This window comes from Oryzias melastigma, linkage group LG1, assembly GCF_002922805.2.
Source record: "Oryzias melastigma strain HK-1 linkage group LG1, ASM292280v2, whole genome shotgun sequence".
Lineage (NCBI taxonomy): Eukaryota > Metazoa > Chordata > Actinopteri > Beloniformes > Adrianichthyidae > Oryzias > Oryzias melastigma.
Window position 1 is genome coordinate 17154816 of NC_050512.1, and position 14282 is coordinate 17169097.

General features: G+C 38.2%; 1 protein-coding gene across 1 annotated transcript; it reads right to left on the reverse strand.

The window, feature by feature from the left end:
• Window positions 1-4579: 4579 nt before the first annotated feature.
• Window positions 4580-10433, reverse strand: LOC112157253 (polyunsaturated fatty acid lipoxygenase ALOX15B). The gene is made up of 15 exons (XM_024289908.2): window positions 10391-10433; window positions 10020-10197; window positions 9633-9837; window positions 9442-9523; window positions 9212-9334; window positions 9030-9133; window positions 7635-7801; window positions 7216-7359; window positions 6902-7105; window positions 6725-6811; window positions 6475-6644; window positions 6081-6202; window positions 5525-5625; window positions 5132-5302; window positions 4580-5056 (listed from the first exon to the last, which is right to left on the reverse strand). Exons 2-15 carry the CDS (start codon window positions 10170-10172, stop codon window positions 4877-4879), a joined length of 2013 nt encoding a protein of 670 aa, XP_024145676.1. The 5' UTR covers window positions 10173-10197; window positions 10391-10433; the 3' UTR covers window positions 4580-4876.
• Between the last annotated feature and the right edge of the window lie 3849 nt (window positions 10434-14282).

A 14282-nucleotide genomic window follows, 5' to 3' on the forward strand; every position in this document is an offset into this window, starting at 1 on the left:
GCTCTGAAAATTCCTAATTTCTATTTGACTTAGAAATGTCTTACAGAAAAGTGTCATAACTAATTAGCTCAACATTTTGTGATTAATGCATTATAAAAATCACTTTAACTTTGCTTTAGGCAACAAAATATAGCTTTCAAGAATGCAAAAGAGGGAATTCAAACACAGATGTGAAAAAATCTGTTATTTTTAATCCTAAAGAAGTGGGTAAACAGATAAACAGATGGATGATGGGAAGGGAATGGGCTTATTCTGCACCCACAGTCCCACCCATACAGAAGTTAACCCAAGAGATAAAGTAACCTACGGATTTTAATAGCTCTAAACAAGCTAACCAATTAGCAAGCAGAAGCTACAACCTCAAGATAAGATAAAAATTCCATGAAGTGCATATTGTGACACTACAGACTAAGTTTTCTTCAAATATTCTGCTGTGCTTGAATACCATTTGTAAATCTTCACTCCATTAACCTAAAGTTGAAGGTGACTGTGGAGAAATGGGATTCAAAGCAGTTTAAAGTAAAACCGGAATCTTGATCAGCTTTCATGTTTGCTTTAAATCTGGTGCGCTACAGACTTTTCCAGGCTTCTCCGCCAAACATGCTGAGTGGATTCTCTTGGAATTCCGTCAATTTATGCATTAAAAGAGAATTTAGTATTGCGATGCGCCGCGGCACCGGGTCTCCTACATGCATATTTCTGAAACATCAGTCGCTTTAGACATGCAGCTCTGTTTGATCTGCTTGGATTGAGAACAGGTCAGTGCAGAAGCAGTGGAGTCACTGCAGAAAAGACAGTTTGATATTTGAGTGGAGGAGGTTTTCATGCTTTTTTATCCATATAAATGTTTAATACCATGTGTTCACTTGATAAAAATAGATATTGATTCAGTAACATAAAAAAATAGGTGAAAATAGAAATATTAAATGACTTGTTGCTAGGAAGATTTTTTTGTGCTTATTTTGTGAAAATATTTTGCTTTTATGTTTTATATTGTGACTTCCTGATCAATTGAGGTGATGGAGCTCCTTGCAGCTTGTGTTAAATCCTTTAGCTGATGCAAACAGTCATCGCTCGGGACTACATTCAACAATTTGATTTTGTTGATTTGGTTTTGAGTTTGTGATACTCTGTCGGTCTTCATTTCTTTAAACCCATGGGCGTTGACACGGATCAGATGCCAACTGAGCTCATAACTCGTAAATTTTCGTTTAGCTTAAAAACGGCAAAACAAAAAGAAAACTATTTTAAAAAATGAATGTTTGAACCCCAAGTGTGTCTATACATATGAATGGAACAATAACTTACAGGTTGTTTTAAATAAATTTGTAAATTATGAATATATATTATTGATATAATCCAATTAAAAATAGGGAGCCCTTTCAATAAAAGTCATGCTTCTTGGGAGCTAATTATAGAAAAATTGGTTCTAACATAGAAAAGTGTGGATGTGTTTATATCATTTTGAGTAAATGACTGCAGCAGTTTGGGGTAGCATGGGGGCCACAGCCTGTATCACAGCAGAGGTGTCATGGGGGCAGAGACAATGATCGAGTCCTTCCTTGGCCAAATTGTATAGGGAGCAACTTCCAGCAGCACTAATGGGTTTAATATAAGTGAATTAATCTGACAGAAAAAAATGGTTAACACATATGAGGGCGGATGCTGACTGGAAAAGGAAAAATATTTTATACAAATGATATAAAATCATCAAATTAGTGTTTTCATGATGAGAATCTGAGGATTTTTGTGATTCAAAACAATAAAAGTGTCATTTAAAAAAAAAATCTTTGTTGTTTTTGCACAAAAACTTTTGACTGAATGGGAGAAGTTGTCCTTGAAGCGACTTTTTGTCTTCATATTTGTTTATCGCAGCAGGAGAAAGCCGTTTGGCACAAGGGAATGTGCAGAGCAGCGCATTTCCAAAGATTTGTATTGCATGTCTGGACAGAGCTCATTTTAATCCAAACATACCTGCCGGCACCGAGTCAGAGGAATGCTGCTTCTGGCCGCCGGATGAATGTGCTGTGAAACGGATAAATATCCTGGTAGGACTATTTTGGACTCTGTGTCTCTGAATGTTTACAATGAGGTTTTTCAATTCCTGACAGGGCATGGAATTTAGTTCACAATCATCTTTTGATGTATTTTGAAAGAATTTGTCTTTTAATATGTTTATAGTGTTTTCAGGCAAAATCTAAAACCTGTGTTGTTTACTAGGACTTAGTTTCTGCAGAGCGGCAAGAGTTCATGAGAAATTTGTCTCTAAGCTGTGAGCAGGACTGTTGGGGAAGACTAAGCCCATCTCCCTTCCCATCATCCATCTGTTTGACTGCTCTCCTGCTAACTCAGTAGTGAGCTGCACTGTTCAGCTCTTATTTCCCATCATCCCTTTGTTGCCCTTACAACCCCAAGCTAATGTTAGCAGCCCAACAAAAACGGCTAGCAATGTCAGATAAAAAAAAGACATACATTGATATCATTTTCTACAAGTGGATACATTGGAATGATGCTTCTATATCACCACCACATCTTTTTCCAACAGCATTTTTTTCGTTTCCTCTTGATGGTCATAATAAATAAATACTCAGAAATTCATCAATATAGATGCCCTCATCAGAAAAATGCCACAAAACTGTTGAAAACACCAAAAGCACAATTTTCTTTTAACAACACAGCCACGCTCTCTGAAGTGTCTGAAGACTGACTTGTGGCACAATAACTGCTGTGATTATTTGATTTGATTGAAACAGGATTAATGGAAAAATTCTCAACATACATGCAGGTGGAGGAGAAAATATGTGAAACCTTTGGTATTACTTAATGTATCAACTGGAGACATGATTGTGTTGAATAAAAAATATGAAAACGTACATTGGTGTGATATAGGCATCGTTAAAAAATAAAATAAAATAAAAAAAATAAAAAACATGTCCATTTCATACAGAAATTGAGGTACTCCCAAAGGTTCACATACTTTCTCTTGCAACTGTATATTTTTCCAACCAAACTACAGGAGGCCTATAAATGTGTCCGAATATGTTTTTCTTTGAGACCTTGACTGTTACTGTCTGTTTTGATGGCTAGCTTTGGGTTTCGTGTAGCAGCTGTTGTTCCGTAAAGAACCATTCATCAAAAATAGAAGGACTCTCTGTAGCTGTTTTGGAATCCTTCTCAAACGCAGCGAGAGTGAATCACATGTTGTTTCCTATATTGTATTTATTTTTCCGGTATGTAGGTGTAGGGGTGCATTCAGCAGTCAGAGACAGACACAACCCACACATCTGACTGCCAGTCAGATGTGTGGGTTGTGTCTGTCTCTGAAACGTAGCTCCAGGTGGAGCCTCCCAGCTCCATTGTTGAAGATGAGGATCACTGGAGGTGGCTGCTTGTTTACAGTTTACAGCTCCTGGCTTGGCGCTCTTTTTGTCGCTCTTTTTGTCCATTGTTGCAGCATGTCTTTGGGTCCTACGGGTGTCTTTTGAAGGCTTTGCTAGCTTTACACCTCCTCAATGAGGGCGCTCTCTCAGCGGCCAATCGCAACAGGTCACAATTGTTTTTATTTTCCTTCTTGCATTACTTGTTCACTCATCCTATATATTCACTGTACACATTTATTAGGATCATCTAAACATGGTGAAGTTTCATAAACTCTTTCAGTAAAGCATGAGATCACATTTAGGAGAGAAACTGGCAGAAAGCTTGTCTCATCTCCACTTCCTGGCTCGGCGCTCTTTTAGTCCATTGTTGCAGCATGTCTTTGGGTCCTAAGGGTGTCTCTGAAAGGCATCTCCGTTCAGAGATGGCAGAAAGCTTCCACTCCTGCCGTGCTTTGGTGTGGGTTTAAAAATGATGTTTTTCGGATAAATCACCTGCCCTGTCTTCAAGCCTGTGGTTTAATGGTTCTTAAGGACGTGGTGTCTCACTCCTCCGTCAGCAGGTGGTTTACAGGCTGTACATGACTGTGTCTGGCTGTTGTTGCCTCTGATCTTTAGTATTTTCTTCTTTTGTAACCCACTGTTACACAGAAAACAGTTCATCTTCTACTAAATCCCTTTTTTTGCTTTTCACCCTAACCTTTCTTCGTCTTAGTTATGGCCCACATCTTTGATCTTTTCTTATACATTTCCTTTAAAACTCAATCGTTTTAACCCTTTACATTAACATGTCATTTTCAGTCACCATTCCATAAAGAGCACACAAAAAACACTAAAATAAAACACTATATTTCTTCTATCTTTTATTAGTAAAGTACATTAATTGACTAGTAAAATTAGTCCCTAAATCTTGCAGGCTTTGAGGAAACTTGTTAGGTTTGTAAGTTTGGATGGAAGTCAAAGATTCATCTCACTTGTTCTGCAGTTTTTGGAGAATAAAAAATAATTTTCTTTATTCCAGAACGTGGAAACGCCTCATTTGAAAATGAAATTTTGCTGTTCAAAAACACATTCTTTTGTTTTATATAAACAATACATTTTTATTCAAGTCATGTCATAATCAACAAATAAACAAAAATGATTTTAACAGTTAAGATTTTTCAAAGACATTTCAAAATTGTAATAAGAATGCAACAAAGTGGTGTTATTCCTTGATTTTATCAATAATGATTTCAAACTTGGTGGAAAAAAAAGTTTCGTTCAAAAATATTTTCTAAGAAAGTTTAAATGAAAAGATTAAAGAAAGACGGATTATATTTGAGATGCTCTATAAATACAAAACATATAACAGGAGTTCCAACAGGACAACACTTTTGTTTGTTTCTCTGATCTGATCCTTTACAGGTTCGTTTTAATGTGTTAAACTGCCTGAACATTCAAGCTTCATCAGGTCAAAAGCTGAAAGTTCGTTATCAGTTGATCGAGGATCACATTCATGTTCAAATAGCAACACTATTTTCCACCTCTTCTGGGTTCAGATATTTGTACGGCACTTCCAGATTTTCATTTCTGGCTTTGATCCTTCTGCTCTGCTCCTCCAGCTCTGCTTGAAAGTTCTTGATGAACTCACAGGGAGTGTCCTCGCTGAAGTGCTGCTCGGGGTACTCGCCGAGGGGGACCTGAGGAAATCAAATTTAGTATTATTTACCAGAGTCTTATTTTATGGAATTTAGTTACAAATTTTGTCCACTTACAAAATCACTTGACTGCTTGCTAAGGAGCCACAAGGTGGCCATGCCCTGAACGGTTACGTTGACGTCTGGCAGAGTTTCCAGCATGGTGTCTTCATTCGCTACCCCTTTCTTGGTTGGTGGAGGCCGTTTCAGAGAGATGGGAGTGTTTGGCATCCAGCCACCGTAGTCATACTGCAGAGAATGAATGTTTGTTTAGCAGTTTCATGTTAAAAGTCATCATCATAGAATCATCCTTGGGTCATTAAAACAGATTTTTAAGCATATTAAAGTACTTCAAGGACTAAAACCAACATCGTCTACCCGTTTATTTTGATACAGTCCAGAGCCAGTGGCAACAAATTGGGGGCTCGTCCGGGATTTGAAAACCGGACTTCACGCAGTCGCAACCCTCACCTGTCCACTGTTGACTGCAGCATGCTGGGCGGAGCCTGTGAATATCACCATGGTAACGAATTTGACCAGCTGCGCCACGCTTGTGAAACTTTGTGGAATTCCTAAACGGGATAAGAGCAGATAAAATAAGTCCATAACATGTAAATCATTTGTAAAACTGCTATGTTCCGTCTATCCAAACCAAACGTTTTGTCGACTTTTCGGTTATATTCTTTTTCGCCTTCTGCAATCTAGTATGCAGTAGGAACGCAACGATTCACTTTCCCCACAATTCGGTTCAAACCGGTTAGGTTTTTGACCCATAAAGACCCATTTTTCCTAAAAATAAAATCATGTGGAAAATACCACAAGTCAAGCTGACCACAGAAAACATTTCAGATATTTTTCTGTTACACCGACGACACTGTAGTTTAAACCCAGAACTGTGGCATCTCTTGCGTCTTGCCCAAGCACACTTCTACACAGGCAGACAAATGTGACCTTTTAATCAGAGGTCAACTTCTATTTCAGTGCACCACACCCCTCCAATGTAAGTGTAGGTGTTGAAATTTCTCACCAGTGCACGCTTGTGAAAGGAATCCGTGTTTGAAAATGTCTGAAATCCACTTCTGTATTTCGGAGTCTTGCTGGACTTCCTCGTCGTTCTTGTAGTAGAACTCAATGACTCCTTTCACAAACCTTTGGGGGATAAAGAAGTAAATTATTTCAAATGCAAAATTTAATGTTTTTTGGGGTTTTTTAATCGCACATCAGTTTATCAACTAATTCAAAGTTTTCAAAGAACTGTGGCAATAAAGAAAAAACATCAAAATGGGCTTTATTAATGATTGTTTTTATGATCCATCTCTGTCCAGAACATTTCCATACACCTAGTTTTGTAAAGCAAAAGGCTACAGAGGAGAGGAGAACTCCCTCCAAACAAGCTCAACCCTCTTCTGTAAGACCAGTACCTGTAGGTGATTTCCCAAAGCCTCAGCCCATCGTCCCTGTAGTAGTAGTTTGGTACATCCTGCACCCCCCTCTCAGCAACATCATCAGGGAAACAGAGGGAGGTGTATGTGACTGCAGACAGGGAGCGCCTCAGGATTGTCATCATTCCCTCTCCACCAGAGGCAGCAAACTGAAAACAACAGAAAAGCTCCACAGTATTAGAAAGAATAAAGGAAACAGTCGTGCTTTTTTATTGTTGTGTTTTTGTACCTGAGTGAAAGATCCTTTCTCAGATATCAATAAGTTTCGAGCTAGGAAGTTGATCTGCAGAGTGTATCGAGTGTGGGGGATGAGGAGCTGAGGAGGGAGAAACCTTCTGTTATCGACTTAAATTTGATTTTTGCATCTTTTTTACCAACAAACAACCATGTAGTTCTGAGTCTTCACCTTGTAGAGAGGATGCACCATCGGAACGTTGCGCAGCAGAGACACAGCAAAAACCTCAGCCAGCAGGTGAGTACGAAGCAGGTGAGTGTTCAGCTGGTGCTCACTGAAATCCGCACTTCTCACAAAAATCTTTGCCAGCAGCCAATCGTACTCAGGATCTGTGGGTAGGAAGATGGGGTTGTCCTCTGCAGGCGCCTGCTTCAGCTGCAGGAGAAGGAAAGAACGTTTTGTTATTTTTATTTGCTTCTGTTAAAAAAAAATAATAATAATTTCTTTAATTAGAAATCTGAAATTTGTTTTTAAGGTGATCTGACCTGGATGGCGATTGGCATCAGCTTCTTGTCCTCAGTTTTTTGAAGCAGCACAAGTGGAGCCATCAAGTACTGCTTCTTTCCATTGATTGTGTTGGTTTTCACTCCATCCAAATGCTTGTAGTCACACAGGAAAATGTTTCCTTTCTGTTTGAAGTGTACATGGAAACAAGGAGATGATTTGCTGATAAAGCTTTAAATTCAAAATAACATTTAAAAAGTAAAATTTAAATATAAAGGACAGTAATCTCAACTCAAACTTTGACTTTTACCATTTTTTTTGTCTCAAAAACGTCTTTATTTAATTTATTGGAATTATTTCAGCGTGGAAATATCTATATCTATAAAGAATCTAAATATATCTAGAATCTAGAATTGAATCTATAAAGTCCACTTTTTGCAAGAAAATAAAAAGCAATCACCTTTATTTCTTCAGCCAAGCTCATCTGACCACAAGGAAACACCATGCAGTCGGTGACGGGGAAGTTTCTGGGCAGCTCTGTGCAGCGCCGGATCAAGATGGGATTGACTCCATTGAGAAACTGCATTCCAAAGAAGGAATCTTCCTTCCAGTGTTCTTGGACATAATCTGTAGCACGAAGAAACAGTATCTGATGCATCAGACTATAGGCACTGTTTCTAAACGTCTTTTCTTTTCTTATTTTAATAACTGTTAATATGACAACATTTTGAAGTTACATGGTAGATACAGAAACTCAAACAAAATTATCAGTTTAAAACAAAAAATAAAACACTTGAAGTGAAGTTTTTGTGTTTCCCCACATAAAGATTAAACTAGACACAAGTGGACTGTTACGGCTGAGGTTGTCGTTCTGCTATTTTGTTTTATATTTTCTGTTGGAGTAGAAGGCTTTTAAACACCATTTGATGATGCCGCAAGAGGAAAAAAAATGGTGTTCAGCATCCTCTTTGTTTTTCGGAGAAGTTTAACATTCATCAAGCACGGTCTGGTACAGCTGAGGAAGGAGCATATATTCTGTAGCTGGCACTAGAGCATTTTGAGGTTTGGTTCTAGTTCTCATCCTGTAATTTATACTGATCACGAGTGTTTAGGTTTTTTTTTAATAGAGACCCATAAGATTATCATTGTTTGTTCGGGACTTTAATTTGCAAATGAAACCTGAAAAGAGAATTTTATAGCTGATGCTTTTTACGCCGCATCCACTCAATCTAAGTGATGACATTTTGGAGGGCAGAAGTTAACTTTTAGGTAGGGGGGGATGAACAGGTTTCTTTTTGTACTTTTGGATTGTATTTTTCATATGTTTTACTTTTTTCCAAAACACAAGTTGGAAAAAAAAACATTAAATCTGCAAAGATTTACTTTTCTTACTGCTCTCATTGGACACAAGTTGCAAATTCATGGTGCTTTTATTTTGGTAAATTAAGAGATTTTGTTATTAAACAAAATGCTCAATATTGTCTGATTTCCAAAATAAATTTTTTTTCAGTATGACAAAAAAAATCAGAAAACAAAAGTAAGATGCTGAAGGACTCCCATAAATAATGAATTAAATATTGCTATATCTGCATTTTAAATCAATACAAGTATTACCAAATACATATTGCGACATATCTTTTCCCACACCCCTAATTTTAATTATTTTTTAATGTTGGTTCAAAATAATAAGAGATCATTTAAAATCTTCTAGTTATATTTTCTTTAACGTAAATTGATTTTCAGTGTTTTTTTTCTTTGGAAACCCTTTAAAAATTCATTCTTATTCCCAATTAAAGCTGTTGTGTTCTCACACTCACATGAGTTATATAACCTACATTGACTGATGGTATATTACCTGCTATGTCTGTTTGTTTGCAGCAAAACACCCGATCGATGTCATCGATGTTAGTCCACCCCTTCTTACAGCCATCGAGCCCCTTCAGTTTCAGCTCTGACAATCTGAACAAAAAGACAAACATTTAGAACTTTTGACTTCAGCTAAATGTTAATGAAAATATGGGGAAATGAAGGTGTTACCCTGACGATGCTGTAAAGAGGAACTCTGTGGTTTTGGTGAAGGAGAACTGGACTTCACATGGCAGTGAAGTGGGGCCATCTGCCTTGATGCAGTGAGGTATACCTTCTGCATACACGTGCCAGCTGAACAAAAAGTTCAAGTTTAGGTTTTGAAACACAAACAGAGCATGAAACAAGGGAAGAAGCAGCTTTGTTTTCTGCTAACATGCGTAACCAGTGAAAGCTCTCACCGATAATCTTCCTCTCGCTCTTTCAGCTCCTGCTCCCGGCTGTACCTGCCAAGATGATGCTGGTCGTCAATGATCCTCAGAGCTGCGAGAAGGGTTAAACATTGAGGTTTGACACTGCAGATAAGCACAGGGAGGAAACACTATTCCTCCTCATCTTCTTGATATATTGCACTTGAACAGTGTCCTCAAACCTGTGGCCTCTCTAAAGCGGTGCACGGAGCTGTCACTGATCCAGCGGTGGACAGGAAAGGTGAACGTGTCTCCATCGGGGGATTTCACCTCCACTTTGGTGAGAAACCAGGAGTCTTCTGGGAAGAGCAGAAGGGACTTTTTGTCCACCTCTACCAGAACCAGTTTTCCAAGAGAGGTGGGGGCACACACAGTGAAGGAGGACTCCTATAAAGAAGGACAGAGGGGGTGTAACCTCTACAAAACCATGACAATTTACCAGAATGTTTTGGGTTACAACAATCAAAGCAGCAGTAAATCAGACTAGACATTTTATCCCTTTTGTTAACTTTAGAAAATAAAAAGAAAGGATTCAGAGAATAAAAAAAAAACAGATCTTGCAGACTTACAGCTCCTCTGATGAAGGCTGAAGCCCCTTTGAAGCCCACCAGCCATTTGCGTTCACTCTCTCCTTCAGTGCCCACCAGCTTTATGAAGACGTGGTTGAAAGTCCCAGCAGCAACTCGGTTGCCGGTGAATAAAGTGACTTTATAACTCACCATCTTTATTTCCGGGAGCAGACAAAATCTTGAATGAAAGAGTTAAAAGATAAGCATAAACATAATTCAAGCCAAATTCTGTTAGTAAATAATTTTTAAAAGTGAATTATTGTTGCAACAGAAGACTAACAAAAGCAGTAACTTTAACTATTCTTTTCCTGCTAGTCTGTCTAAAAAGTTATACGCAACAAAAATATAGTTTTAGAAAAGTCTCTTCTTACTTTTGAGATTGAGAAGTTACTCAGAGTAGATGCTGCACTGATGCATATTGTCCCTGTAAAACACTCTTTATATACACAGGTTGGTGGGAGTGTCTAAGGTGTGACCGCAACAAACTGGTGATGAAATGTTGAATCTGACTTGTGTTTAGAAAGAACGTGTGACTATTTTACCTGGAGGCCCCCTTAGGTCAAACAGGAGCGTTTGGTCTTTCAGGTTTGGATGAGGCTCCTTGCACAATTTCCCATCAAGGAAAAAAGGTGAAGCATTCATTACCCATATTCTGTTGAAAGCACAACAGAATGGATGTAAACGCTGCATTTTTAAAATAGTTTTCAATGATTTGAGAGTTGCTAAACATAAACTAAATACTGTGAGCACAGGAGTGCTGGGACATCATTCCCCTTCAGTCAAAGTCAGAAGTTGGTAACAAAAATAAACAAAATAGAGTAGTTTTACAATAAGTTTTTCAGTAAACTTGCAACTATTTGCAATGACATAAACCATAAAAGGAGAGATAACCGTTATCCCATCTCCTGACTAGCTTAGTGGCTTTGTGGTGGAGCGTCTCCCCTGAGATTGGAAGGTTGTGAGTTTAAATCCAGGTCAAGTCCAACCGAAGACTCTAAAAATGGGGTCCCTGCTTCAGCATTAAGGGATTGGATTTGGGGGGTTAAACCACCACATGGTTCTGAGCGGGTGTGTCTGCCGCTCACCGCTCCCCCGGGGGCTGTGTCAAATTCCAAGAACAAATTTCACTCTTGGATACGTGACAACTACTGGGACTTTGACTCAAACTGTAGTAGAGATTAAACGTAGTATTAAAACTTCCTGCTAACGAGAAACCACATCCTTACACAACAAAGTATTAACAGGACAGAGTCTGGTGAAAGACTGATTATAATGCAACTGCAGATGAGTCAGTAATGACAGTTGGAGTGTGGTAAGGAAATAATTTGAAAGAAAAGAGGAAGCTCTTTTAAGAAATTACTTGAAAGGGAAAACAAGGAAACAGTAGATGTGAAATAAGACTGTTATTTAGTTAGATTTTGAGAAGAAAAATACTTTGAGGTAAAGAAAAATTGAACTGGAATAATTAAAAATCTATATTCTGTCACTGTGCGACTTCCAAATGTGCCAGGGTGGTGACTGAAAGATGTCATTGTGTCAAAAAATCGTCTGGTCGCTGTTGAATTTTAACTTTTTCTTAAAACCTCAGTAGCCGCCGTGCAGCGTGTAAAAATGTGACTGCCGCTTTCTGATTAGAAGTGCCACCCTGCAGGCACCAGGCAGCCATCTGCCTAATTCGGTGAAAAACTGACATTTAGGCCACATGGTGGTGTTTTGTAAATGTGACTGTAGCTCATTGGACTCATGAAACATTATTTGAAGTACACTTTTTTATGTTGTGCTCCAAAATGCAGCACTACTCCTTTCACCATCGAGGTCTGCAGGAGTTGTGTAATGGTAAAATTGAAAAAATGTGGGCACCTCAACACTAACAAAGCTCCACACAAAACTGAATGACGAATCGCATCAGTGAACTTTTATTTTTGCGCAATAAGAAAAATTTCACCTGGACTGATTTCAATGACAATAAATCCCAGCAATCCGTCTATTTACCAAACCTGTGAAATCCCTTTTGGGGTCATGGAGATGCTGGAGCCTATCCCAGCCACTGATGGGTGAAGGTGGGGCACATCTTGGACCCAGTCCATCACAGGGCCACACTCACATACATAGGAACAATTTTTAGGCTCTAGTTGAGTGAAGATGCATGTTTTGGACAAAGAGATGACTTCATGCTTTAAAAGTCATTGTGAAACTCATTTTTATCACACCTTATTATGAAATAAGGATGAGTTTGTCATAGATGAAAAGGTAGTTCCAAGGAAGGGCAGATCAAAATAAATGCATAAAAAACCGAACATTTCTTCAATGAGAGAGCGCTGATGAGGGAGAAGCTGAGTTCGCTATTAGTTCTTTTTCTGTGTCCCTTTGAAAGCCAAAGATAAATACATTTTTAGATTACATTGCATTATTTTATTATGTTACTATGGTGGGATAAAGTTTGAAAAGGGAGTTCAGCAAAAAGGGAATAAAATGACCTTCTGACACAGCAGGTTCAGAGTTAGTGAAGTTATTCAGAGTTAGCGAGCTTCCCCATTTCCTCATCTTTTTTGTTCCTTAAACTATTCTCTTTTACTGAGTTCTCAATTCAAAATTATTACCAGAAGTGTGTAGTTTTTTTTTTTTGTATTATTTATTTATTATTTTTTTTTTTTTGTGAGAAACGAGATTCTAGTTTTGCATGTTGTCATATGTTCACTTTCTCAATCAAGTTGAGTTTCACAGTAACAACATTATTTTTTTTTTATTATTATTATTCTCAACTGAGTGTGATTCTTGCAACCAAACATCTTCAATAATTCTGATATGACCCTAAAAAATAGGTAAAATATAAATATAAAAATATAAAGGTGATTTCTAAGCTAAGATATGACCAAAAGATCAACGTGTTTTTGTAACTGTCATGAATTTAATGGCAAAAGAACTATTTTGGTTTTAATTTGTGAGCCAACTTTACTGTACAAATGCAAATATTTTTTTTTTATTTTCATGTGATGACAGCATGGAAATGCGATTGCGAAATTTCTGGATTGGAAGGAAGCAGAGTGTCACTTAAAACAGCTTTGATTTAAAAAAACAAATGTCAATTTGACGTATGAGTAAGTCATGAAAAACAAAAAGTGAGCAAATCTCTGGTGATGTTTCGCAATCCAGAAGTTTACCTTGGTTGATTAATTTCTATGTGATCTCATAGATTGTTTGGAAACATTTCAATCTTTAGACTTCTGAATCTTGTATAAAAGTAATCAAATACTCACTTAAAAATCTGTTAAGTGCTAAAACACTAATTTAAACAATTAAAGGTAAATAGATTATATTATAAATGTAAAAACTAATCTTACTGAACTTTATCAGTGTAATCTTTTCAAACCTTTGCCACTAAACTAACTTACTAACAGAAATTCTCAGTTTAAAGTTTAAGTAAGGCTCAATCCGTATTCGTCTCCCTCCTTTATTTTTAAGGGTAGAGCAAAGGGACTGACGCCGGCGTCACACAGGACGCGATAGCGCCGCGAAGCGGCGCGGAACGGCGTGCGCTTCCATTCGGCGCCCATGTTAACCTATGGCATCGGTCACACCAGGCGCGGAGCGACGCGGAGCGGCGCGGAGGGTCTGCGCGGTGCAGCGCAACGTTTCGGCGTCTGGCCTATTTCTTCCGCGAGACGCGAGCGCTCCGCGTCAATACTGGCAGGAAGTTGCATCAAAATACATGAGAAAATCTGGTTTATTTTCAAAATAGAACCAATTTTTCACAATAAAACGCTGATATTGACAAATGTGATCATGTTTTTGTGTCTAAACAGACTGTAGAGATGAAAATATGCATACAATCAAAACACACAGACACGCGTGTGCGAGAGCCCCCACCCAGCAAACCACAGATCTCCGGAGCGGGTGTGCTGGGCTGCAGGGTTCTGGGAGGAAAAAAAGCAGGGCAGATGGGGCCCCCAATGCAGTGGGGGCACACTGGAGCGGGACATGGGGCTGCGTTTGAACGAGAGAGAGGCAGAGGAGCGGTTCTTCTTGGNNNGTGATGTTTCGCAATCCAGAAGTTTACCTTGGTTGATTAATTTCTATGTGATCTCATAGATTGTTTGGAAACATTTCAATCTTTAGATTTTTTAATCTTGTATAAAAGTGATTAAATACTCTCTTAAAAATCTGTTAAGTGCTAAAACACTAATTTAAACAATTAAAAGGTAAATAGATTATATTATAAATGTAAAAACTAATCTTACTGAACTTTATCAGTGTAATCTTTTC